At 35.2% G+C, this 27,056-nt stretch overlaps 1 protein-coding gene across 1 annotated transcript; it reads left to right on the top strand.

Moving 5' to 3' along the window:
* Zhx1 (zinc fingers and homeoboxes 1) lies at positions 1–24,407 on the top strand. Its single transcript, XM_046464668.2, has 4 exons — positions 1–332; positions 7,142–7,255; positions 16,362–19,211; positions 22,532–24,407. Exon 3 carries the CDS (start codon positions 16,587–16,589, stop codon positions 19,206–19,208), a length of 2,622 nt encoding a protein of 873 aa, XP_046320624.1. The 5' UTR covers positions 1–332; positions 7,142–7,255; positions 16,362–16,586; the 3' UTR covers positions 19,209–19,211; positions 22,532–24,407.
* The last annotated feature ends 2,649 nt before the right edge of the window (positions 24,408–27,056 follow it).

The following is a 27,056-nucleotide window of genomic DNA, read 5'->3' as shown; positions in this document are numbered from 1 at the left end:
GTGGCCGGGGTCGGATCCCAGGGGAGCCGCAGGGTCCAGGCGTGGGCAGCCTGGCTCAGCGCGGGGTTGGGGCGCACAGAGGGCCCCGCCTCGGCCAGCTCACTCCCCTCCCCTCCGCCCGGCTAGCCGCTGGGGCGCGCGTCTCTCCTGGCACCCCTACCCCGGGTCCCCGCTCTCTGCTTGGCCGCCGAGCTCCGAGGCCCCTGTGCGGGACCGCGGAGTGGTTCCGGGTTTAGGGTTCACAGGTCAGAGTTGACTCCCTGAAAAGTGCAGCCGGTTTGAAATGCAAGATGGCGGCGGCGGGGCTCTGAGAGGCGCGGCGGCCCCTGCAGGTAGCTGCGCTAGCCGGCTCCGCGACGCGGGCCCTGACGCCCCGGTCTGCGAGTGGGAAGGGAGCGCCGAGCCCGCGGCCCGCCCGCAAAGAGGAGCGGCGCGGGGGCCGGCCGGAGGAGGGCAGCCCCAGGGCAGAGACTCGGGGCTGTGCCCGCCGGAGGCTGCTGGTAGCGGGGCGTCTGAGGGGGAGGGACCTGGCCTGCCCTGCGGCTGGGGAGCTGCGGCGGAGGGACAGACCCACAGCTCCTTCGCGCTCGGGATTTCTGCAGCGCGGAAGGAGCTTGGGGGCGGGGGCGCTGGGAAGGAAAAATCTCAGCCCCTTCCTTGGGAGAGGTCTGAACAACTTGGGGTTGTTGAGGAGAGTGGGGATTGGGTCCGCCTGCTCGAGGACGCTGGCAGTTTTGCGGGTCCTGGGGTGGGGGTTTCAGGAGTGCTGCCCTCGGGGACGTGTGGCCACCTCGTGGGGACCCAGCTTCCCTGAAAGTAAAGAGATTCTCCTGCTGGAACTGAGCGCACTGGCTTTGGGGTGGGATCCCCAGAAGACCCTTGGAAGGAAGGTTGGGCACCCATTTCGGGGCCAGGCCGCGCCCCCACTTCGGAAAGGACTCGGAGCTGAGTCCTTAACAACTATATTACCATTTTGAGGAAACCCTGAGATTTAGGAGATAAGTTAATTAAAGAGCATGGAAATGCCATCTGTCCGTATCAGCCAGCGTATGAGGGGATGGGGGGCAGACCCAGAGGAGTCTCTCAATCTTTGAGGCCTGGTGATTGCTTGAGAGGGATCTGAAGACTGGGAAGGGGAAATGAGAGGAACTGCGTCTAGTAGCCGGAAAGTAGAGTCTGGCAGATGCCCTTTCCCCATGTATTTACACCAAAGTTCCAAGGGGACTTGAAAGTCTTTGTTTCAGTATGTTTTCCCCTCTTCTTCCCTCCGTGAATAGCGGTAAGGAAAGAGCAAAAAGCCTGTAGAAAGAAAAGATTCCGTTTGATATGTTTAGTTTAGTTTAGCGAGCGATCAAGCCTCTGGGAAGGCATCAGCGAGACCCAGGGCAGGGGAATTAGGAAGCGAGAACGGGGACGGAGGATAGGAATGCAGGGAAGAGGTTGGGTAGAGCAGAAATTCCACAGCACGTTTCTGTCATCAGCCCAGCTTTCTAAAAAGACAGACAGACAGATGAGAAGAGCTTCACGTTCAGAGAAAAATGTTTAAAAGGCTGATAGGGAACTTGTGATTAAGTTGAGGTTTAATGTAACTTGATAAATTCTCTTGGAGGGTAATATTATAGAAAAAAAAAGGAAAATCACAACATGAAATGTACAGTAGTTCACAGTTAGGATGAAGCAGCCCACCCCCGGGAATAGTGACTGTTTTGGACTGGAGTTTGTGTGTGTGTGTGTGTGTGTGTGTGTGTGTAAGTGTACCTTTACATTTGTTGATGTTGGTCATTATTTCTGTCTTTGTCTAAAAGCTTTTAGTTTTGTTATATGGTGCTACATGAATTACCTTTGTTTCTGAAAAAAATTGCCCTCAAAAAGTCATTTGTTTTGGGGGCTGGGGCTTTAGCTCAGTGGCAGAGCACTCAGTGGCAGAGCACTTGCCTAGGACGGGTGAGGCATTGGATTCGATACCCAGCACCACATAAAAAAATGAATAAATAAAATAAAGTCATAAAAACATATATATTTAAAAAGTCATTTGTTTTTAAGCTTGTAGTGAAAATTAAAAAGTTGGTTTTAAAGGGGATATTGGCACTAGTATATTCATAGATTATTTTAATTTCTAAAGTAGCAATTGTGACTCCTGATCTTAAGCAAAAGAATTGAGAATGCTGCCAACGACAATACAGCAGTAACAGGTCAGAAAAAGAAAGGCTTTCATGATATTTTTTTCCTTTTAGTTTTTCTCTCCTTCCTCTAAGTATTTTAGGGTTATGCAGACTAATTTTAGGCAAATAAAATGTCTAACCTTGAATCCTTTCAATATAAAAATTGCATTGATGATTTTTTTAATAGAAGTATGTCTTCACATGATTTATTTAACAGTTGTAATTAAAATGAGAAAAAAATTAAAGTAAGACTTGGGTAACTGATGATAGAGTTATGATTCATACAGATTTCTTGAGCCATTCTTGCATTTTCAAAAGAGCTTTAATGTCTTTAATGGAAATTTTTTAAAGATACAGTATAAACTAGTTCTGAGCTTCACATTTGGAACATTAGTATACATGTGTGCTGTTCTTTGGTTTCACCAAAGTGCATGTAACTCTAGTTTTATATTCAATTCTGAACAGATTAGGCTGGGTGAACCAGAGAGGCATTGATGCCAGATGGTTTGAAAATATGCTAAGGCTGAAAACATAAATGTGCCTGTGTGGTAGATGCTCGTTAGTAGATTTATTCCCCTTATAGCTGAGCTTATTATTTCACTAAATTTGGAGGGTAGGTCATGAATGAGGTAGCAGTGATTTTACCTTTAATGGTCCTTGTAAGTTCTTTTTTTTTTCAATAAATGTGAATAACATTTTACAGTTATTAATGAAATTAATAGCATATGTGTAGTGGTAAATCTTGCATAGTTTCTCCTTTTTATATTTCACAGTAAATTGAAAAGGTGATGGTATGATATATTATATATTTTCTTTCTTACATTGAGCATAAAATGTGATATTTGGACTTAGCTTGCCATAAATTCTGGCTTAATACTTAAAGTGCTTTTAAAATAATGAAATTGATCACAAATGTAGTTGAAAAAGTAACCTTTTTATTTATGTTGCAGCATTATGTATTTGGGTTCAAAAGACCATTATTTTAATTTTAACAGTGTTGAAAGTTAAATACCTAAGCAAGTTTTTAATCTAGTATAGTCAATGCAATCATTCAGAGAGCTATCTAGAATTAACTATTGTACTGCTCATAGTAATAGCCCATATTGCCTATTTTTAAGACATCTGTTTATTCATTTATATTATGGCAAGCATATTTAATTTGAAGTCTAAATTTTGTAACAAAATTCTTTTATACTATATATGTCAAAAGTAATTTAAATTTATTTTAGAAAACTGATTATTACCCTTTGAATAATAGCCAGTGTTTCTATAATATCACTGAAATATATTATTGGATCTTTGTTGCTCTGATATATCTATAGTTGTAAGTAACCATATTTGCATAATGAAGTTGGTGATTTAGATTACTAGTCAGGATATTAATTTGAGTTGACATTTTGGAGATAGGCATTTTAAACAATTTATTTTAAAAGTAAATTTCTTTTTACCAGCTTTTGGTCTTAAAAGATACTTAATCTTGGCATTTTATATAAGCAGTATTTTTGAAGTTTTTATTTTTGATGCTGGGGATTGAACCCAGGTCTTTATGCCTGTGAGGTAAGCACTCTACCAACTGAGCTATATCCCCAGCCCTCCATAATGAATTTAAGAAGCACAAAGATATGCACACACACATAAAGCTATATAATCCATGCATATATATCTTTGGCCTACACAAATACAATGATAACTTTGGAAAAGAATACATAAGCAATTTCAGAATGAAATTTATTTAAGGGAGTCAACTGAATAAATCTTTTTTGGGGGGGTCAGTATTGATGATCGAACCTAGGGATACTCTACCACTGAAATTACATCCTCAGTTCTTTTTATTTTTTTGAGACAAGGGCTCACTAAGTTGTTGAGGCTGATCTCGAACTTGTGATCCTCCTGCTTTAACCTCTCAAATTGCTGGGATTATAGGCATGTGCTACCATGCCTAACTTAATAAGTCATTTTTAATGCAGGATTTTTATGAAGTTTTTAGATTTAAAAAATTTTTATCTTCCAAAATTAAAATATTGTCATAGCCATATCATATGCATTTATCATTTTGAGTAAAATATCTGTCATTACATTTTGGTGATTTCAATTTTCTCCTTCCTAAAGATTTTTCCCATTTCTCTTTGTTGTGAGAAATGAAAAGAGATGGGAAGTTTGATGTTTCTGAACACTTCATTTAGAATTATGTTTTTCTTCTATTCCGGTGTCTTCCCTTTTACAGCCCAATATTGTCAAATAGAAGTTTGTTAGAACTTCACTGGGCATGGGCTTGGGAGTATGAAGGTTGATGAGAAAAGAACAATTTCTCTTCATTACTATAAGATTATTTATATCAGAGATTTGTTTTAAGAAATACCTGTTAAAATGGTTCAAAATTATTCATTTTGAAACTGAGGTCAAAGAAAGGTGTGTGTGTGTGTGTGTGTGTGTGTGTGTGTGTGTGTGTGTATGAAAGAGAGTGGGGAGAGAGAAGATATTAAATTATCGTTGATTAATGTCTACCTGTTAAAGCTAACTTGTTCCAGAATTATTTAATATGTTCAAAGGTATGAAATGGAAAATAAAATTTATTGGTTGATATTTACTCAGATTTTAAAATATTTTACAGTTTGTCAACACTTGGCAAATTTTAAACAAAGAATTCCTTTGTTATGTAACTTGAAGTTAAAACCTTAAATAAAATCAGAAAAAAATCTAACACTTGTTTTTGTTCTTACTAAGTGCCAGGAAATATTCTAAAAACTTTACATGTGTTATTTCTTTCAATCCTCACAAAGCTTTATTAACTAAATAAAGCTATTTGTGCTGGGGTTGTGGCTCAGCGGTAGAGCGCTTGCCTAACATGTGCGAGGCCCTGGGTTCAATCCTCAGCACCACATAAAATAAATAAATAAACTATTATTTGCCCCATTTTATAAATGAGAGGCCTGGGCACAGATAGGCTAAGTCACTTTTCTAGAGCTGCACAGCTAGTGACACTGCTGATATTTGAACCCGGTCTGTTCCAGAGCCCAGGCACTTGTTTTTTTTGTTTGTTTTTTTGTTTTTTTTTTAAATCTATCTACTGCCAGAACAGCTTTTTGTGTTTGCTGAGGCATGGTAGCACATGCCTATAATCTCAGCAATTTGAGAGGTTGAAGCAGGAGGATCACAAGTTTGAGGTCAGCCTAAGCAACTATAAGATATATATAAATATAAGATATATGGTTGAGATGATTCCTTAATTTTTGAAATCTACTCATGCTATATTTAAAAAATATTTTGAAGTAGAAATATTCTAAAGTAATAGGATTTAATTCAGAAGTATCAAAGAGCTCATTCATTCTCTGGTTGCCTTGCACCTTTGTATGTCTTGGTAGCTCTTCTTAAGAGACTTTGGGTCCACAAAACATCTTGCTTTTTCTGTGTGATTTAAGAATGGATTGAAATAGGTTACTAATATCCTACAGTATTAATAATTCATTTCGGAAAATAACCTCTCCTCTTTGGCAGCTGTTTCCTATCTTCTTTTCTAGTCCACATCCTGTATAGATGGATAGCTAAGGAGTGGCTGAATAAGGAGATAGCAGGAAATGAAATTGTAGAATCCCAGGCTAGAGAGATAACAAGATGCTCCACTGGGCCCAGCAGGAAAATGCTCTTGCTTTTCTTGAAAATAATGTACTTATTTAGCTTAAACATTAATTCAAAAGTATTTTACTAGACAAAGTTTTTGTATATTGTTATTTCTTTACTTAATAGGATTCTTCATAAACTTGTATAATGTTAGCAGGAATCAAAAGATAGGCTATTTGGGCTGGGGTTGTGGCTCGGCGGTAGAGCGCTTGCCTAACACGTGCGAAGTCTTGGGTTCAATCCTCAGCACCACATAAAATAAATAAATAAATAAAGGTATTGTGTCCAACTATGAATAAAAAATAAATATTAAAAAATAAGCTATTTTAGGAAAATCATTTTCCTTACTATCCATTTATTGTGATATAAGGAGTATCTGTGCTTCAAAAACAATAAAAATTCTTTCACCTTCAAAAGCACTATTTATTGTTATTCTCATAGGAGAGGCAATTATAGTTTTTATTAAAATTTCCTGATTGGTTTAACTACTCTGGGTACTATACAAAACCTTTTTTTGTATATTAATCTGAATTTTCAGAGAAAGATTTTCAGTTTTTTTGATTATTCAGTACTAGTGCTTACAACACAGTAATTATAATACCATTTGATGGTAGCTTTCTAATAAAAACTAAATGGTTAAACACTAGCCATTTTGTCAGACTTACGGTTAGGGTAGAATAGCATTAATATATTCAAGTCTTTGTTGGTTTGTGTGGCCAGCATTAATATTTCTTTCATTCCAGTTAATACATATTTAGGATGCAGATATCCTAACTTAGGTATATGTGCAAACACAAACATATATATACCTACTCCCAATTCTTTCTTTGGCTAAGTTGTTTTTCATAACCTTTATGTACTAATTTTAAAGAATTCCCAATTTTGACATCCTTATTTTTACATTAAAGACTGCATCTATTCACATTTTGAAATGTTATTGAACTAGTCTGCTACTTGGCTGTTCTATATAAGTAAAACTGTTAATGTGTAGTTATGAATTTTGTGTTTTCTATCAATATTTGAGTTGGCATTTAGATGATTTTAAAAATTTTCAGTTTTTTTTTTCCAAGATTGCATTTATTTTTAGTTACACACAGTGGTGCACACCTCAGGAGACTGAGGCCAGAGGATTGCAAGTTTGAGGGCGGCATCTACAACTTAGTGAGACCTTGTCTCAAAATAAAAAACAAAAAGGACTGGGAATGTAGTTCAGTGGTAAAGCACCTCTGTGTTCAATCCCCAGTACCACATACAAAAAAAAAAAAATTGCATTTATTTTTAAAAAGTCATAGCATGAACTGTAAAATTTCCTAAGACTAGGATCATGTTTTGAATAATGAAAGGATATTTTTTTTTTATAGGAGAAGACTGATAACTACTTTGGACCTGTTGGTAATGATGGCCTGAGCTACACACCTAATTTGAAGGGTTACCCTTCCGTTTCAAAGAACAGGATGCTGAGGAAGCTATGGCAAGTATGTGTTTAACTGTTGGGGGGGGGGGGGGGGGGGGGGGGGGGGATGTAAAGCTAAGATGCCAATGTACTCACTTTATATTCCATGATACTTTATTTGACTAATGTTGTAAAAGCTCTTCTTAAAAAACTTATGCTTAATACTTTTTAAAAATATGTGCTTTTAAACTTTAACTACTTTAAATTGACTACTTTAAATTTATCTACTTTTAATTGACTACTTTAATTTCAAAGGAAACAGTATCACACTTCTTAATAAATCTTATGTGGTTATTTATAATTGATTTTTCAATTACTATTTGCCAAAATCAGCAGAGCATCAGACACCATTCCAGGTACTGTGATAACAGAAGTAAATAAGACAAATAAAATCACGGGGACAGTACCTTTAGTGTGGGGAATTTGATCTAGAATTTTACTAGTTTTTTCTTTCTATCCAAAAAAGGATTCAAGACTTACAAGAACATATTTTGGGGGTGGAGTGGGATACTGAGGATCTAACCAAGGGGTGCTTTGCCACTGAGCTACATCCCTAACCCTTTTAATTTTTTATTTTGAGACAGTCTTACTAAGTTGCTGAGGGTCTCATTAAGTTGCTGAGGCTGGCCTCGAATTTGAGATCTTCCTAAGTCTCCCAAATCCCACTGTGCCCAGCTACAAGAACAATTTCAAAAAATATATTTTTAATGTATAGGCTATTAGAAATAGTTCATTATACAACCAATAATAAAAAAATCAAATGCAAAATAAAAAGAAATAGTTCATTATAGTTATGAAAATTATGATACAAATATTTTTATTAATCATACCAATATTTAAATGCTTGACTGTAAGTATAGTCAAATACATACTTTTATATTTTAAATAAATTTTTAAAAAATACATACTTGTATATTTTAAATAAATAATATATTTTTCACATACTATTTAGATTACATACTATGTGTTTGAAATATTTATATTTTAGTATAATTGTTATTTAAATGAGTTTAGAAAGTATTAGGAAAGATTCAACAACCGTTAATGTGATGATCGCTTATATTAAAAAAAATTATAAAGGTCATACAAGTTGATACTACCAATACTAATCATTACTTTCTTTCAAAGTGTTTTTAAAAATTGAATGAATATATCCTCAGAGAAGTATGTAATAGTTGCTTTGTTTTATAAATAGGGACTATAATGGACAAGAATGGTCTCATAGATACTCTCTCTTGGAACTAAGAATGGAATTCTTGTTTTAGACTGGCTGTGAAAGATGTACCACCTCCTTCAGAAAAGTAGGGAAATTTCTTTTCAGAAGAAAATTACTTTTGTAATAGTCACAAACTATTAACCAGCTAGAAAATTTTACAGTAGTGCTAGTTTACATATCGCTCAGTGTATTGTGTGCCTACCTACATTACAACAGGTGGACAAAAACAAATAGGGCTGGGTGCCTTGCTGAAGGCCTACAAACCCAGAGGCAGAGGATTCTGAGTTCAAAGCCAGCTTCATTAACAGCGAGGTGCTAAGCAACTCAGTGAGACCCTGTCTCTAAATAATATACAAAAAAGGGCTGGGGATGTCACTCAGTGGTTGAGCACCCCTGAGTTCAATCCCTGATCCCCCCCACCCCACCCCCGCAGCAAAAAACAAAAAACAGAGAAGATAGTTTCTTTACCCTTCAGCATTAATTAGCATTAATAAAAGGATCCTCTGAAATTAGATTATCTTTAACCACAGTTTCTTAGATGCTTTCACTTTTATTACATTCAGTCCAGTCTATATTCACTATATTTAAAAAATTTTTTTAAAGTATTTTTATTTTTTCAAATTCACTTTAATACTTGATTTGCTATTGTCTTGTCCATTTTTAACAATTTTCTCAAGATTTATCTCAAGATTTAATATTTAAAAGAACTTAACTATGATTTTTAAATATGTCAGATTTTAAATGTGAATGTCTTAAGTATGGAAAGTCTACCTTATCTTTCTCTCTCCCTCTCTCTAAACACAGTGGATACCCTTTATTTTAATTTGACCACATTATTCTTTGTTCCTACTTTATTTCAGGCATTCTATGATTTTGGTAGATTGTTAACTTTTAGTTTGAATACAAACATGTGATAATAAGTATTTTCAGCTGGCTAAACAGAACTCTGAGAGAGAATTGAAACTAAATTGAATACAAAGCCTAAGAATTCTCAGGGAATATATATGAATGCAGATTCCTAAGAATTCTCAATGTGTGTACTTTTGCTTTGTAAACTGTTTTGTTTAGTTAATCAAAATTAACACAAACCTTAAAAACTAGTGCCTTCTAAAATTTTCTTATTTGATCAAGAATTGGTGTAGAAAACAAAGTTTGTTTTCGTTCACTTAAAATCTTAACTAAAATAACATGCTTTTGTGACTAACTAGGCCAACATGACGTTATCCATTAATCATTTAATTTAAAGTACAAGACAGACAAGAAAGAAAGAAAGAAAGAAAAGCTAACAAATTCAGTGCAGTTATAGTACTTAATTATACATTTTTTTAGTACTAAGTAGAATTTAAAACCATCTACTAGCTTTTTTTTTGGTACTGTATTATATTGATACCTTACTTTTTAATTTTAAAAAAAGTCATAGAACACCATAAAAATATAGTTTTCTCATGGGACAGAGAAGTAGCGATTCTAAATATGAATTTGTATTTACTATGTTTTTAAGTACTATATCCTTTTTTCCTGATTTTCCTGTAGGAATAATTCTTTGAATGTTTTTATCTACCTTGTTTCACTCTTAGTCCACAAATTTAGATATATACTGTTCATACATAAAACTGATTTATTACAAGCAAATTTTAGATGTTAGCAAATGTTTATTGAATGTCACTGGAGTTTGTAGAATGTTCACTACTTTAGTGAATTGAATGCTTTAGATCACAGGGTATTTTAATATTGTAATGCCTAAGGTAATTTTTTATCAGTAAGGATTTTACCATCACAAATAATCTGTAAAGCAAACATGGTTGTTTTTAATTCCTTTATAAATAAGTGTTTAATGAAATAAAATGCATAATATAATACACAGGATGTATATATATATTTTTTTTTCAAGTTTTTTTTTTCAGCAGATATTATTGGAGCCCTAATATGCACTTTGTTGGGCCCTAGGGATATAATGGAAAGCCAAGCAGACATTCCTCTGACCATAAAATAACTTGTATAAGAATTGCCAGAATTTTAATAGTATCATGAATAAATTTTGCTTTCATTAAGTCCTTTTCTGTAGAGAAACTTTGTTGTAATTATTTTGATTATATCAGAATCATGAGTTGATGGAGGAGCATCAGGAGAGGAGCCAGGATGCAGATGGATCCCTAGAAATTGGCTTGGCCAGGTCTATACCTATAGAATATGGGTGATTTTGAGGGTTCTTAGAACCAGCTTGATTCCTTGGAGTGTGGCAGCCCCTCCAAAAAAATACCTGGAATATACCTGGCCCCTCCAAAAAAATTCCTGGAATATACCTGAAGGCTATACATACCGAGACATGCCTGCTCCTGGTGGAAAAACCTTTATAGAACACATGGTTTTTGCCTTAAAAATAGAAAGGAAACTTTGTTTCCAGCTTGAGGCAAATGACCATAGGAATATTTTAGTCTATTTGCAATTTTAAGGACTTGTAACTGTTTTTGTTGTATTTTATAATAAAGCAGTGTTATAACAATATTAAAGAAACTGTGTAAATGTCACACATAAAAATTCCATCTATAAACTCATGTAAAAATCTCACTTGTCTATAAAATTTTGCTCATCAAATCTTTGTCCATGTAAATACATATTTCCTCCCAGTTATTATAATTAATACAAAAAATTTGTTCTAATTTGAAAAAGTTTAGGTAAATATTTTTTCACCTTTTGGTTAGCATTTTAAATAATAACAAAATCAATGTAGAACAATTGATTTAATTAAAAAAATTTTAATGTATTTCTTCAAGGAAAGGTTAACTAAAAATAGTTTTTATGAGTAATTGTATTTACAGTGCTGGATGAATTTATATGATATTTTTATTGTGTTTTAATTGCAAAGTCACCTATCCACTCAGTTGTGCAACTGACCTCTAACCCCTTTTTTACAGGTGAATAGTGCAAGGTCCCCCAAATTGATTTTGAGCCCTGTTTTGAGTTGCCTTCAACTAGAGGATGAGATGCCTGTCAGCTAATAGTGATTTCTATATGACAGTTTTCCTGTCCTGGCCCCATTGCACATTAATGAAAAAGAGAGATTAATTGGAACAACATCATAGCAATTCTTACTCTATATATTTTCTTCTGCTTTTTCATTCAATTTGTATGTCTTATCAGCTGATTAATTTGCTTTTTAAAAAAAAACAAGGTGGTAGAGTGTATAATATTTAATAGATGGTATTTTTATTCTCTCAAAAGAATTTTTCAAAGACTGGAAGATAACATTAATTCTGATAACACATATTGTGTATCAGAATGGGTGAAGGAAGTATTCTTATTTGAACAGCCTCTGGGCATACCACTATTCCTGTTTCCCCCAGGGAAACCTTCTCTTCTCTTTCTAGAAGCTTCCTGCACTGTGCTACTTGTTTCTCTCATAGCTTTGGTCATAGTTATTCTAATTGTTGGCTGCCTATCTTCCTTGCTCCCTTGCTAATACCTGATAGAGCAGTCTGTCTTGATCATCAGTGCCTCCCTAGTCTCTAGGCAGTACCTGGCACATTGTCAACATTCAACAAGTCGTTGTTCAATGAATTTGATGAAGAATTTTGGTTTCATAGGTGAGGAATCTCAGGTAGAAACTGAGTGGCTTTACCAGATATCTTACCGAAGGGAACCTAGCCCCTGTAGTTTAGCTCCATTCTACAATGCCTCTAAGAATTAATTACTTTCGGCCGGGTTTCTTCTTCCACAGAACAGGTTAATTGTTCTAAGGTCCTTGTTTCCTCCAAAATTATGACTTTATAACAAGAACCCTGAACATTCCTTTTTCCCTCTTTGGTCTTTTTTAGACTATGTGTATTATGCAGAATTAAGCCATTGGGCCAAATCTTGCAGCTCTTTAGGGAATATTGTATTTCCTTTAGGAGCATGTTAACTAATACTCTGACTCTGGTTTTGTTAGCAAAGTCATGGAGAACCTGAAGGTAGGTCGTGGTGAGCAAAAGTTTTAGAAGAGGAAAGAATAGTATTTTGGGGGTCTATGTATTGGATATAGAAGTAAACAGAGGTTGAGGAAATCTGAAACACCCAGGTGTTCAGCTTTTCAATTACTGAAGTCTTTTTTTAAAAACATCTCTTAAGTAACTTTATTTAAAACTTGACTATATGGCCAAGACCAATATTTTCAGAGGAAAAAGCACAATTTTTGATATCTATTACAAGATCATAATATAGAATATGAGTATTTTATGCTTTTCATGACTTTGGCAAAAAAAAATCTTTTAAGATTCACTTGTATCTGCTTAAATTTTTATCAACTGAGCAATCTGAACTAGTGAACTAGGAGGAAGAGAAATAAAAGTAATAGTTTGGTAGCATATTACTGTTTATATGCCAGATAAAACATAAAATGCTTAACCTTGAGAGCTGGAAAGCCAAAAGAATAAAGAGATTGGGGTTGCTCCCTTTTTCCTCTGTGTCTTTTATTTCTGCTGGCTACTTTGCTCTATCCTGAAGCCCTGGCCTGCCTTGTCCAGTGAAGGCACATTCAGTTTACTGTGTATTAGTTGTAAAATTCCATTGAAAATTTTAGCAGTGCCAGGATGAGAAGGATTTTTGGAATTTATATAGTGTCTTAAAAGTATTTAAGTTTTTAAGACAGTCTTTCAAACACATCTTGGAACTCCTCAGAGATGTAAATGGGTTGTAGGATCCGTAGGACTCAGGGAGTAGTTCAGCCTCTACCCTCTCTGACCAGATACCTACTCTTCTATATTTTGGAGTTCTCTGGAGCTGGTGCTTCTCATAGTATTTTATTTTAAAGTCTCCCTTGCTTAAAACAAATTGTTAAATTATCACTTATAGGTTGTTTCAGAAAAAATTCATCTTCCTTTTTTTTTTGAGGATGGAGAAACACTGAGGATTGAATCCAGAGGCACTTTATCATTGAGTTACATCCCTAACCCTTTTTTATTATTTATTTTAAAATGAGATATCACTAAGTTGCTTAGGGCCACACTAAGTTGCTGAGCCTGGCCTCAAACTGCAGTCCTCCTGCCTCAGCCTCTAGAGCTGTTGGGGTTACAAGTGTGTGTAACTGGCAAGTGCCCAGAAACCCTCTATCTGGCTGTTAGCTTCCCACAAATAAATATAGTATGTCTCTAATTTCAGGAGAATGAAATAGCTAACTCTCCTGCCTTTCAACAGTTTTTCTTTGTCATCCACATTGTGAATGATGCTCATTTATTATTCTTCTATCCATTTAGAGCTATTTGGGGAATTCCCTTTCTTTCTTTCTTATTTATTTGTGTGTGTATGTGGGTGTGGGTGTGGGTGTGTGTGCGTAGGGGATTGAATACAGGGCCTTACCTTTACCACAGAGCTTCATTCCTAGGAATTTCCTATTCAAATATTGATCTAACAGAAATGTTGATACTTAAGAAAAAAAAAGTGATGACCTCTATTTGATTAGAAGATGACATTAGCTTAGTTTATAACATTTAGTTATAAAATAGTTTTACATTTCCTTATAATCTTTTAGAAGTTAAAAGGAATTTTGTAGGAAAAAAAAAGTAGGACAACTTTAAGAGTAGGGGTTTGGACTGTCAATACTATTAGTATTACTAAGCTGAGCACTTTTTGTTTTGTAATTTGGGAAATCAGGGAATAGGGACATTTAGTCCAGCTCTTCCATCTGCTGCTCGAATCCATCAAATGGATCTGTAGTCTGTACTTGAGTAATTGTAGTGCGGGGGATCTTACCACCTTCAAGTTAAGGCATTTTCTCTTTGCACAGCTGTCTCCTAAAAATGTATCTCCCTTTACTGAGTCTGTATATCTTCTCATAGGGGCCAGACTTTGCTTGATAATTTTTTTTTAGTTGTAGATGAACACAATATCTTTATTATTTTTTTATGTGGTGCTGAGGATCAAACCCAGTGCCTCACGCATGTGCTTAACCACTGAGCTGCAACCCCAGCCTGCTTTATAATCTTTTAAGCAAACTTTTTGTTTTGTTTTGTTTTGTTACTATTGGGGATTTAACCCAGTGGCACTGTACCACTGAGCTACATCCCCACCCCTTTTTAAATTTTTTATTCTGAGAAAGTGTTTCACTAAGTTGCTGAAACACTTGTGATCCCCCTGCCTCAGCCTTCCCAGTTGCTAGAATTACAGGCATGTGATATCATGTTCATCTAGCAAACTCTTTTCTCTTTACTTCATCTGTAATAAGGATGGTGCTAGTAAATGCAAAGATTCTAAATTACAGTGGCAAATATGGGAGACCTCTTATTCATTTTATTCATTGTCATTTGGTTTAGATTTCAGAGACATGTAAACCTTAATTTAGCATCTTATTTTTATTTGAAATATTTTGATTGCAAAATTTATGAAAATGAATCTGTATAATTCATATTTTATTGATATTCAAACTCAGTCTTGTGAATTTTAGCCTCTGTTCTCTATGGTGATGCCCTCAGGCTCCATTGAGTTTTGCGGGACTATTTTCCTATTCATATTAATTCAAATTAATAAACATTTAGCGATTACCTACTCGAGTACAGGCTTCTTGTGTGCACTAGAGATGCAAATATGAATGAGATATCAACCAAAATAGCTCATCTGGGAATGCGTTTGAGATATAAAGGTTCTTTGCTTAAAGGGGAAGTACAGGGGATGAAATAGACCAAATTATGATGTGTGCAGGTATGAATAAATCACACTGAAGGCTACTACTATGTATAATTATAATTCACCAATAAAAATATTTTTAAAAAGAACTGCTGTTACAAGCTCTCTTAGCAAAGAGCATGTTGGCTTCTTCTGAGCACTGAACACAGAATGAAAAAAGAAAAAAAAGCTCCTTTGCTTGTTTGTTCAATCTAGAGTTTTGGAGACTTTGTTTTATTGCAATAAAGCTGTTACTTAAAAAAGAATGGGATACATTATGTATAATATAAAGACCACAGATGTAGATGGGGAGTGGGAACAGAAATGTTGCCTCTGCTATATGGTAAGTTGTAGACTAGAAAAAAACACAAGAGAAAAAAGTAACCTATGGTACAGAGAGATCATCATAGCAGGTACACAGACAAGTGTCCTAACATCAGGAATGGCATGGACAAAGGTCTGAAAGTGTACTGAGTGTCCCTGGAATGGCAGTCATTTCTGGTGTGTGGAAAGCATAAGGAAATTGGAAGAAGGAGAAAGATGGCAGAGATAGGGAGAAAAGCAAGGTTGGGGCCACAGTGAAGGGTATTATGTACCTTATGGGGCTCAAACTTATTCTTCCAGCATTGGGGACCCATATTAGCAGATTTAGATGATTAGATATATTTAATAAATCCTGATAGCATTTTATAGAATGAGTAAGAATAATTGTTTATGAAATTTTGATCATTCATCTTTCATCTTTACCATTTTTTGCCATGTGTGAACTTCCTTTTTGGGCTAATGAAACAGACCTGTAGGAGAAAGAGGACATAATTGATGGATGTAATGGTGATCATTTTTGAGTAACTGTGATTGCTTTTTATAGTTTTGGGTTTGTTTTTTGCCACACTGAGAATTGAACCCAGCAAATTTCATACGCTAAGCAAGCACTCTACCACTGAGCTACACCCCCAGCCATACCTTGTTAAGAGATTGTCATTTTACACTGATAGTAGCATGTTTACAAAAGCAGGCCCACTCTTCATTCTCTTATAAGATTCAAATGGCTATAAGATTGAAATAAAAAAGTTTGGATCTGACGATAAGTATAGTACATAACTTTCAATGAGTTTTAGCTTGGAGGTATCTATTTTCATCTTTAGAGGACTTTTTTTTTCCCTGATTCTTACCTTATTCTTGATCTTTATAATTGAGCTATGCAGCAATATAAGTGAAATATAACTAATTTGCTTAAAAGATCATAGTCACTCATTTTAAATTTATTTTAATGTAGGTGATTGGAGTTGTGCTTCAAAAATTTCAGCAGTTCAGCGGTATTTTATCTGCCAACAATAAGCTCTTTACTTGATTGAACCATGAAAAAGCTGCTAATGAGACTTGTTGAGCACAAAAGTGGACTTGCAGAACCAAAAGCCATTGTTTTCAAATGAATAATCCTGAACAGTTTTAAGCTTCAATGCTTTTTAATCACCACTGAAATTTTCCCTGTAACATCAGCATGGCAAGCAGGAGAAAATCAACAATACCTTGCATGGTCCTCGCCAGTGAACAGGATCCAGACCTTGAGTTAATATCAGATCTGGATGAAGGTCCTCCTGTACTTACGCCCATAGAAAACACCAGGGCAGAGAGTATCTCAAGTGATGAAGAAGTTCATGAATCTGTGGATTCTGACAATCAGCAAAATAAAAAAGTTGAAGGTGGCTATGAATGTAAATATTGTACTTTTCAAACTCCAGATCTAAATATGTTTACTTTCCATGTGGATTCAGAACATCCCAATGTAGTGCTAAATTCATCCTATGTTTGTGTTGAATGCAACTTTCTTACCAAAAGGTATGATGCACTTTCTGAACATAATCTGAAATATCACCCAGGAGAAGAGAATTTCAAGTTGACTATGGTGAAACGGAATAACCAGACAATCTTTGAGCAAACAATAAACGATCTGACTTTTGATGGTAGTTTTGTTAAAGAGGAGAATGCAGAACAAGCAGAATCCATAGAAGTTTCTTCTTCAGGTATCTCTATCAGTAAAACTCCTATCATGAAAATGATGAAAAATAAAGTAGAAAACAAACGGATCACAGTCCATCATAACTCAGCTGAGGATGTTCCTGAAGAGAAAGAGAATGAAATCAAGCCAGACCGTGAAGAAAATGTGGAAAATGCAAATTCTTCAGCTTCAGAATCTAATACAAGTACTTCTGTTGTAAACAGAATGCACCCCAATACTGCCAGCACAGTAGTGACCCCCGCGGCTGTTCTTCCTGGACTAGCACAGGTGATAACTGCAGTGTCTGCTCAGCAGAACTCTAACTTGATTCCTAAAGTCTTAATCCCTGTTAGTAGCATTCCCACCTACAATGCTGCGTTGGATAACAATCCCCTTTTACTTAACACCTACAACAAATTCCCTTATCCAACAATGTCAGAAATTACAGTTCTTTCTGCTCAAGCAAAATATACAGAGGAACAGATCAAGATATGGTTTTCAGCCCAACGTCTTAAACATGGTGTTAGCTGGACTCCTGAGGAAGTAGAAGAGGCAAGAAGGAAACAATTCAATGGGACAGTACATACTGTACCTCAGACCATAACTGTCATTCCTACACACATTTCCACGGGGAGTAATGGTTTACCATCTATTTTACAGACATGCCAAATAGTTGGTCAGCCGGGTCTGGTTCTCACTCAAGTAGCCGGAACAAACACTTTGCCAGTAACAGCACCTATAGCCTTGACCGTGGCAGGGGTTCCAAACCAAACAAATGTACAGAAAAGTCAGGGGCCTGCTGCTCCGCCTGTTGCAGAAACAAAGCCAGCAACAGCAGCAGTTCCCCCTTCTCAAAATGTCAAACATGAAACTGCACTGGTAAACCCTGATTCATTTGGCATTCGAGCAAAAAAGACTAAGGAACAATTGGCAGAATTAAAAGTTAGCTACCTTAAAAATCAGTTTCCCCATGACTCTGAAATTATCAGACTTATGAAAATAACAGGCCTGACAAAAGGTGAGATTAAAAAATGGTTTAGTGACACAAGGTACAACCAGAGAAATTCGAAGAGTAATCAGTGCTTACATCTCAACAATGATTCCGCTACCACTATCATTATAGACTCCAGTGACGAAACCACTGAATCCCCAACTGTGATTACTTCACAGCATAAGCCATCCTGGAATCCTTTTCCTGACTTCACTCCCCAGAAGTTTAAAGAGAAAACTGCTGAGCAACTTCGTGTCCTTCAGGCAAGTTTTCTCAATAGCTCCGTACTTACGGAGGAAGAATTGAATAGGTTAAGAGCGCAAACCAAACTTACTAGAAGGGAAATTGATGCATGGTTTACAGAGAAGAAGAAATCAAAAGCTTTAAAGGAAGAGAAAATAGAAGTAGATGAAAGTAATGCAGGTAGTTCCAAAGAAGAAGCTGGAGAAACTTCTCCTGGAGATGAATCTGCCCCACCTAAATCCGGGAATACAGGCAAGATTTGTAAAAAGACACCTGAGCAGCTGCACATGCTTAAAAGTGCATTTGTCAGAACACAGTGGCCATCACCAGAAGAGTATGATAAGTTGGCTGAAGAAAGTGGGCTTGCTAGGACAGACATAGTTAGTTGGTTTGGGGACACCCGTTATGCTTGGAAGAATGGAAACTTGAAATGGTACTACTACTATCAAAGCGCCAATTCGAGCAGTATGAATGGTCTGTCATCCCTTAGGAAAAGAGGAAGAGGGAGACCCAAAGGACGGGGCCGAGGAAGACCTCGTGGACGGCCTAGAGGAGGCAAACGAATCAACAACTGGGACAGGCCACCATCACTCATAAAATTTAAAACTGGAACTGCAATACTGAAGGATTATTACCTGAAGCACAAGTTTCTTAATGAGCAAGACCTTGATGAACTTGTCAACAGATCACATATGGGTTATGAGCAGGTCAGAGAGTGGTTTGCAGAAAGACAGAGAAGATCTGAGTTAGGAATAGAATTATTTGAAGAAAATGAAGAGGAAGAGGAAGTCATTGATGATCAGGAAGAAGATGAAGAAGAAACAGATGATAGTGATACTTGGGAACCCCCACGACATGTGAAGCGGAAGCTTTCTAAATCAGATGACTGAAATGTAAGTTTTTAACCTGGTAGTTTTTCCATCAGCCACTTGCATTTCTAACAACCATCTTGTTGTTTCAGTCATCTTCACTTTTGATAATTTTTTTTCCAAAACACTTCTTGTTCCTCAATAAGACTAGGTACCACTAATAGAGTCAAAATGTAGATGATTAACATATGTTGTTCGATTACTGTGATTATTATGTAGAATTTAATGTTGCTTTATTTTTGTATGAAATATTTTTTTTAATATTTATTTTTTAGTTGTAGATGGACAGCATGGCTTTATTCCACTTATTTATTTTTATGTGGTGCTGAGGATGGAACCCAGTGCCTCAAGTATGTGAGGCGAGTGCACTATCACTTAAGCCACATCCCTAGCCCCTGTAAGAAATATTTTTAAGTTTCTTTCTGAGGAAAGATACCTTTTCTGTCAGACCAGGGAAAGAGGAGATTCACACACACACACACACACACACACACACACAGTAAAGATAAGGAAAGTGCTTCTCCTGCAACCCTCCTTCACTAAAACCTCATTTTTTTTTCTTTTTGCCTATTCAAAGAAATAATTAAAAAACTAAAACTACAAAGAAGGGGGAAAAGTATACCAAAGGGAAGACTTACCACAAGAGTGAGGATTACTCAATTTTAGGAAACTAAATAAAAACTGATTTTTTTTTCTTGTCATCATATTGCTTTCTAAATTTAGTAGATTTTTAGCTACAGTTTAAAGTGCTTTCTGTATTTAAATAATTCAGTACCTTTTTTGTCTGCGCGTACTAGGGATTGAACCCAGGGGCACTTTACCACTGAGCTATATCTCCAGCCTTTTTTTTTTAAAAAAACATATTTATTTATTTATTTAGTTATTGGCAGACACAACATCTTTGTTGGTATGTGGTGCTGAGGATCGAACCCGGGCCGCACGCATGCCAGACGAGTGTGCTACCACTTGAGCCACATCCCCAGCCCCTCCAGCCTTTTTTAAAAAAATTTTTATTTTGAGACAGAGTTTTACTAATTTGCTGAAGCTGCCCTCGAACCTCCTGAGTTGCTGGGATTACAGGCATGTGCCACCACCCCAGCTTTCAGTATCTTTTTCTATTAAAAGCCAAAGTTCTATTCTCAACCCTATATAAATTTCATGTTTGCCTAGGTGGCATCTGTTTTTGAAAACCGTGATGTAAATTATTTCTGTTTTTGAGATCAAAAGGCAAATAACATATTTGATATTAAATTAGCTCAGTCACTTAAAATATCTTTTTGATATAAAACAAATCTACCACCACAAGTACTGTGTTTGATTAAAATATATATCTTTATACTCTTAAGAGTACAAATAAATGTGGATTAAATTTGAAAGATTTTGACATGCTCTTTAAATCTTTATTCTTTATCAATTAGATTAATTAAAATTTTGCTTTTATTACGAATCATTTACCTGATTCAGAGTTAGGACCTCAAGTTTTACTACTTCTGCAATTCAGCAACATGGATTTATTATTTTCTGTATTCAGTTTTGGAGTGTTCCAGTATAAAAGTATATTTTTTTCAGAAAATATTGTAGTTGTCATGAAATATCTGTCTGTAGTACAAATAGCATCTCCTATTAGAAATCATTGCAGTGTTCTCAAACAGTAAAGGAGGAAATGAGACATAGACCGTCATTATTATTTTATATATGAACATGCTTGCCTGTTTCCATAGCTTTTTACATCCCTAACCCAGGCTTTACTTTTATGCCCTCTTAACTTTCTCTCTCTTTCTCATAATTTCCTTAATTTTCCCATATTTTCTCTCTCATTTATTTATTTTAGCAATTATTTTTGAGACCTCAGTATATGCAAGATACTGTCCTTATTTCTTAGCAATTTTTTATCAGGTTTTATTTTCATTTACATTTTTTAAGGCAGAAAAGAAGATGAACTGAAAATGTTGATGCTTTTACAAAGCTGTACAAATCTCGTTCCAGGTTAGAGAGCACATTTTAAGTCACTAGAAGCTCAAGAATTTTGTACAGCTTTTCCCTGAAGTGTAGCCCTCCACTTCCTCCTGTTGGAAAGCTTCAGGACAGGCTTTGTTCTGACCTAGATGCATAAAATATTTTTAACAGTCACTTTTTTTATTGCTAAACACAAGAATGCACACTCAGCCAAGATTAAATCAACAAATTTGTTGCTGCCGTGAATTGTTGTTGCAGCCTCTGCAGCGACTTTCTGGGGAGTTATAATCTTCTAAAAATAATGTGAACTTTTCTGTATGATTTACTTTAACCATACTTTAAATTTGTGTGGAAAATTCTTATATATTCACACTGGTATTATGGTCAGAAAATTCACATAAAGCTAGTTTTAAAAAATTTGTATTGCAACTTTGATATGTGCACTTTTATGGTATGTATAGAAAAATGCCTTTCTTTTCCAATGCACAAAAGTCTACAATTATAAAACCTTAATTTTGGTTATTACTTTAATAAAATAATTGTTCATTTATAAGAGAAGTCACTCTAGGTTTCCTTTAAAAAGTTGTGTGTTGCATGCCTGTGACCCTGGCTACTCAGGAGACTGAGGCTGGAAAACAGCTAGATTTGAGGGCAGCCTGGGCATCTTAACAAAAACCCTGTCTTAAAATAAGATAAAAATGGCTGAAGGGCTGGGATTGTAGCTCAGTATTTCAGTGGTAGAGCATTTGCCTAGCTTGTGTGACACACTGGGTTTGATCCTCAGCACCACATAAAAATAAATAAATAAAATAAAGGTATTGTGTCCATATACAACTAAAAAAAATATTTTTAAAAAGGGCAAGAGCTATAACTCAGATATACTAAAATGTTCCTTGATTCATTCTGCAGTATCTCTCTCTCTCTCTCTCTCTCTCTCTCTCTCTCTCTCAGTTTTATTGAATTTAAATATGGTTCAATTTACAAAAAAAAAGTCACTCAAACTTTTTCGAACAGTTTTTGCAAAAAGTGAAGTACATATATAATATTTGTACCTGCCAGCTTTGTATATAAACAGAAAAATATAGGTCTTTAGATTTCACAGCTTGTTTATTATAAATACTGATAATGATATATAGACTTCCTATTCATAATTTTTATAGATGACTAGAGAGAGGTGATAAATGTCTACAAGCAAATCTGGCATATGAAGAATATAGATTATGAGGTACCAACAAGGTATAGTGCATTATATGATATGTGTGTGTTGAGCTCAGTGTTAGGGCACAGAGGATGTATTTTCATGGTTAATAGTCATTTTGATCTAAAAGTCGTAAAATTAAAGTTTGGTTTTCCTTAAAGTTTCAGTTTTTTATGTTTTTCTTTTATAGCTGCTTAAAATGTTGAAGGAGAATCAGTTCTTCAACTCAAGATGTCTGGTTTACTGTGAAGGGGCCCAATCTTTGATGACACTGAAAATGTTTTGGGGCTCTCAAAAAACAGGATCCAATATCCAAAAGAAATGGAACTTAATATTGTGCCAAAGTTAAACTACTGCAGTTGGTGGAAGTTCTGCAATGTAAATAGAACACTAATTAAAAAACGACTTGTAAAAATTCAGATTTTAATACAGTACATTTTTATTCTGATATGATAGAGACATCTGAATCTTGGACTTTCTGAGGGAGTTTAATGACCACTAGAGCTTGTCCTCATATTTAGTCCAGCTTACTACTACTGTGTGTCTGGTAAGAAGGGCTGGATTGCTTGTATTCTTTGATATGTGATTAAGCTTATAGCTTTGAGTGACCAAACATTTTACAGAGTAAAAATTGTTAGGAATGGGAAAACAGAAAAACCAAACCTGATTTATTTTGTGTCTTATTTATCAGGCCCTGCGCCAAGATTAAAAGTTGTATGTGAGCTTATACAACTTCAAGTATTAAAATAACCTCTATACACGTTGAAACAATAAGTTTTGTGGTATCACTGGTCCTTAATGATCGGATATTTAATTAAACACACTCAAGGATGCCATAATCTCTACTTGTAATATTTCTGTTACTTTTCTCATTAGAAGCCAATTTGCTTTTTATTAAATAGAAGATAATACCGAAGAAGGAAAAGAAACTGGTAAGAAGTTGAATAGGGTGAAACTCTAAAATAAGTGTTGTACCAAAAAAATGTGAAAAAGAATCATGTAAAATATATGTAGTGTTTTCTTACAATCATGTGGGAATCAGAAATGTTCATACAGATGTCAGATCAGAATTTTCATTATCTTTCAGTGAAATTCTACTTTGTGTAACAATTTCGTTGACTAGAGAAAAAATTCTGAACTGATCCTAATGAGTTAAGAGTTAGCTTTTCACTTATGAATCATGGGAGTGTTAACTGTTAACTCTTATCATACCAGGAGACTGAAAGTTCATACTGATTTATAAACTTTGTAAAGACCGGTGCTGTTCATTTATGTTGAGGACCCTTTATTTTGTGATCATAGGACCATTTTTCAAAATGTGGTTTCTTCATAGAAGAAATGTTCAGTTTAATTAGCTTTGGATTTTAAAATGTTTTTCTGAATGATCACATGTAGTGGGCTTGGCCAGTTTATTTTATCTAATTTAATGAATAATAAATATTAAGCTCTTGGTTAAATGTGTCAGCTAATGGAAATGTTATGAAAAAACCTTGAATATGCATGCTGCTTTCATTTTTATAAACTGTTTATTTTTTAACTATAGCTTTATTAGTAATTCCAAAATGCTGCAATTTAGCTGATTTCTTCGCTCAGACAGCTGGCTTTGTGGGTGGCTTTTTTCATACTACTGTTAACATTTTTTAAAAAGAAGCAATGTAAAGACTGTAACAATTGAATGCACTAAACTGTTTTTTTCTTTTACACGTTTAAAACTTCTTAAAGCACTCTGTATTATAATGATTAAATTGCTCCCTTTTTTAAACCATTGCTAATGTGGTCTGAGTTTTGTTCGATAGTATTTTTAATGTTTTCAAAATTTGAAATGTCAAGTATTGGAAACGAAGCCTTTGAATATATTTATATTATGTTTCCCTTGCAATATGTTAACTCTGTATATAGTTGTAAATAACTATTAATAAAAATTTCCCATCTCTTTTATAGGCTTGATAAAATTCTGCTCTGATGTTTTCTAGCTTTTAAATATATTTATTTGACAGAGCAAAAGAACTCTTCTCTCCTGGTTGATTGTGTCCTTGAATACAAATAAAAGTTAGCAGTGATTAGTAGTTTTCAGTGACTTTTTTTTCCATTTTAACAACATCAGTTTTTTAAAAAATTATGGATAAAATTTGCCATTATGCCCACATTTAAGTGTACAATTCAGTTTCATTGAATTATCTTCACAGTGTTGCACAACGATTACCACTATTTCCAATATTTTTTCATGAACCTAAACAGAAACTTGTAACCATTAAGCAATAACTCCTAATTCCCCCTGGCTCCTATAACCTCTGAGAAGTAGTCTTAGTAGACTATAGTAAGTAATGTGTCTCCATGGATTTGCCTATTTTTTATATTTCAGATAAATGTAATTGTCCAATATTTGTCCTTTTGTGTCTGGCTTATTTCCCTTAGTGTAATGACGTAATGTTTTCAAGGTTATCCATAGTTGTAGCATATACCAGAACTTTGTTCTTTTCTTTGGCTGAATTATCTCTCTCTCTCCCTCTCTCTCTCTCTCTCTCTCTCACACACACACACACACACACATATTTTGCACACATATTTTGGCTGTCCATACTCTGTTGATGGACACTGAGGTTGTTTCCACCCTTTGGCTATTGTAAATAATGCTTCAGTGAACTTTGGCACACAAGTATCTGAATTCCTGTTTTCATTTCTTTTGGATATATATCTAGGAGTGGAACTCTTTAGCCCTATGGTAATTTTGCTTAACTTTTGGAGGAACTACTAAACTCTTTCCCACAGTGCCAAAATGTTTTCCATAGCATCTCTGTATTTTACATTTTACCATCAGTGTTCAGAGATTCCAGTTTCTCTGCATCCTTGCACACACCTTGTATTTTCAGTTTAAATAAATGATTACATTGTATAGTAAACATAGGGGGATGGAGAGGAGGGGACAAAAACTTATAGTAATCTCAGTAAGTGTGAAGTGGTATCTCATTGTGGTTTTGATTTGCATTGCTCTAAGTATACTGTCATGCAGTTACTGACCATTTGATTATCCTTCGTGGAGAAATGTCTCTGAGAGTCCTTTGCTCAGTTTTGGGTTGCCTCTTTGTTGTTGAGTTATAGGAGTGCTTTCTATATTCTAGATGTTACAGCCTTATTGGATACATGATTGGCAAATATAATCCATCTTCATTATTCATGGATTCAGCATATGCAAATTTTCCTACTCACTAAAATTTATTTGTAAGCTTAAAATCAGTACAAATGGTACCTTCTTGGTCATTCCTGCACATGTACAGAATGGAAAAAATTTTGAATTGCCAAATGCCCACAATCCTAGCTGAGGTCAACCAAAGAAATCTCTGCCTTTTTGTTTCTCAAATTGTAAAGAAACATCCTTTTAACTTTCTATTTGGTGTTATGTTTCCCATATTTTTGTGCTTTTTGCTGGTGATTTCACTGTTTAAAACAGTCCTTAAGTTTGTACTAAATTGCTGCCTAGTATTACTAAAGGCAAGAAGACTATTGTTTGTCCTATGGAGAAAATGCATGATTAGATAAGCTTCATTCAGGCAGGAGTTATAATGCTGTTCAATGTTAATCAATAGTATATATGAAATAAACTGTCTATAAACATAAATGCATAAAGCAAGATTACATATTGATTGATGAAAATATTGTGACCAGAGGCTTCCAGGACCCTGACCCTAGGAGCATTTGGGCCTTTAAAGGGCAGAATTACTATGAATAATGACAATTGGTTGCATTTTATCTATTGTATTTATCTATTGTATAGGTTGTATTTTCACTTTCTTGATAATGTCCTTCAGTGCACAAAATTTTAATTTTGCTGAGGTCCAGTATATGTTTTCTTTTGTTGTTTATGCTTTTGGTATCATATCTAAGAGGCTATTTCCAAATCCAAGGTCTTGAAGATTAACCCATGTATTTACTTCTAAGTGTTTTGTGGATTTAACTGAGATTTAGTTCATCAATCCATTTCAAGTTAGTTTTTGTATATGGTATGAGGTAGGGGGTCCAGCTTCATTCTTTCGCATGTGATAATCCAGTTGTCCCACCACCAATTTTTGAAGCAACTATTTCCCCCTTATTGAATGAATTTGGCATCCTTGCCAGAATCTGTTCACTAAGTGAACTCAATTCTGTTCTATTGGTCTATATTTCTGTCTTTATGCTAGCATAAGAATTTTTATAGCTTTGTAAAAAATTCTGAAATTGGGAGTGTGAGTTCTTAACTTTCTTCTTTTTCAAGTTTTTTTGGGGGGGATTCTGTTTGGTTCACTTTATGATTCTGTATGAATTTGAGAATTGACTTGTCCATTAAAAAAATAAATACTGCTCGAAGTTTTATAGGGATTATGTTGAATTTGCAGTTTGCTTTGCATAATACTGACATCTTAACAATATTAATTCTTATTATTCATGAGCACAAGATGTCGCATTCCAAATATTTAGTATTTAGGTCTTATTTAATTTAATTTATTTTTTAATAATTATTTTTTAGTTTTAGGTGGACACAATATCTTGATTTTATTTTTATGTGGTGCTGAAAATTGAACCCAGTGCCTCATGCATGCTAGGTAAGCGTGCTACCACTTGAGGCCACATCCCCAGCCCCTAAATTAATTTCTTTAAGCAATATTTTGTAGTTTTCTTCTGCAAATCTTTCACTTTTTTTTTTTTAAGTTTTACTGCTTTGCCAGCAAAGGAGAAAAATG

This window comes from Marmota monax, unplaced genomic scaffold, assembly GCF_021218885.2.
Source record: "Marmota monax isolate L192 unplaced genomic scaffold, Marmota_monax_Labrador192_F-V1.1 WCK01_AAM20220418_F8-fsc00003, whole genome shotgun sequence".
Lineage (NCBI taxonomy): Eukaryota > Metazoa > Chordata > Mammalia > Rodentia > Sciuridae > Marmota > Marmota monax.
The sequence above is the reverse complement of the archived record's forward strand: the minus strand, read 5'-3'. Positions and strand labels throughout refer to the sequence as shown.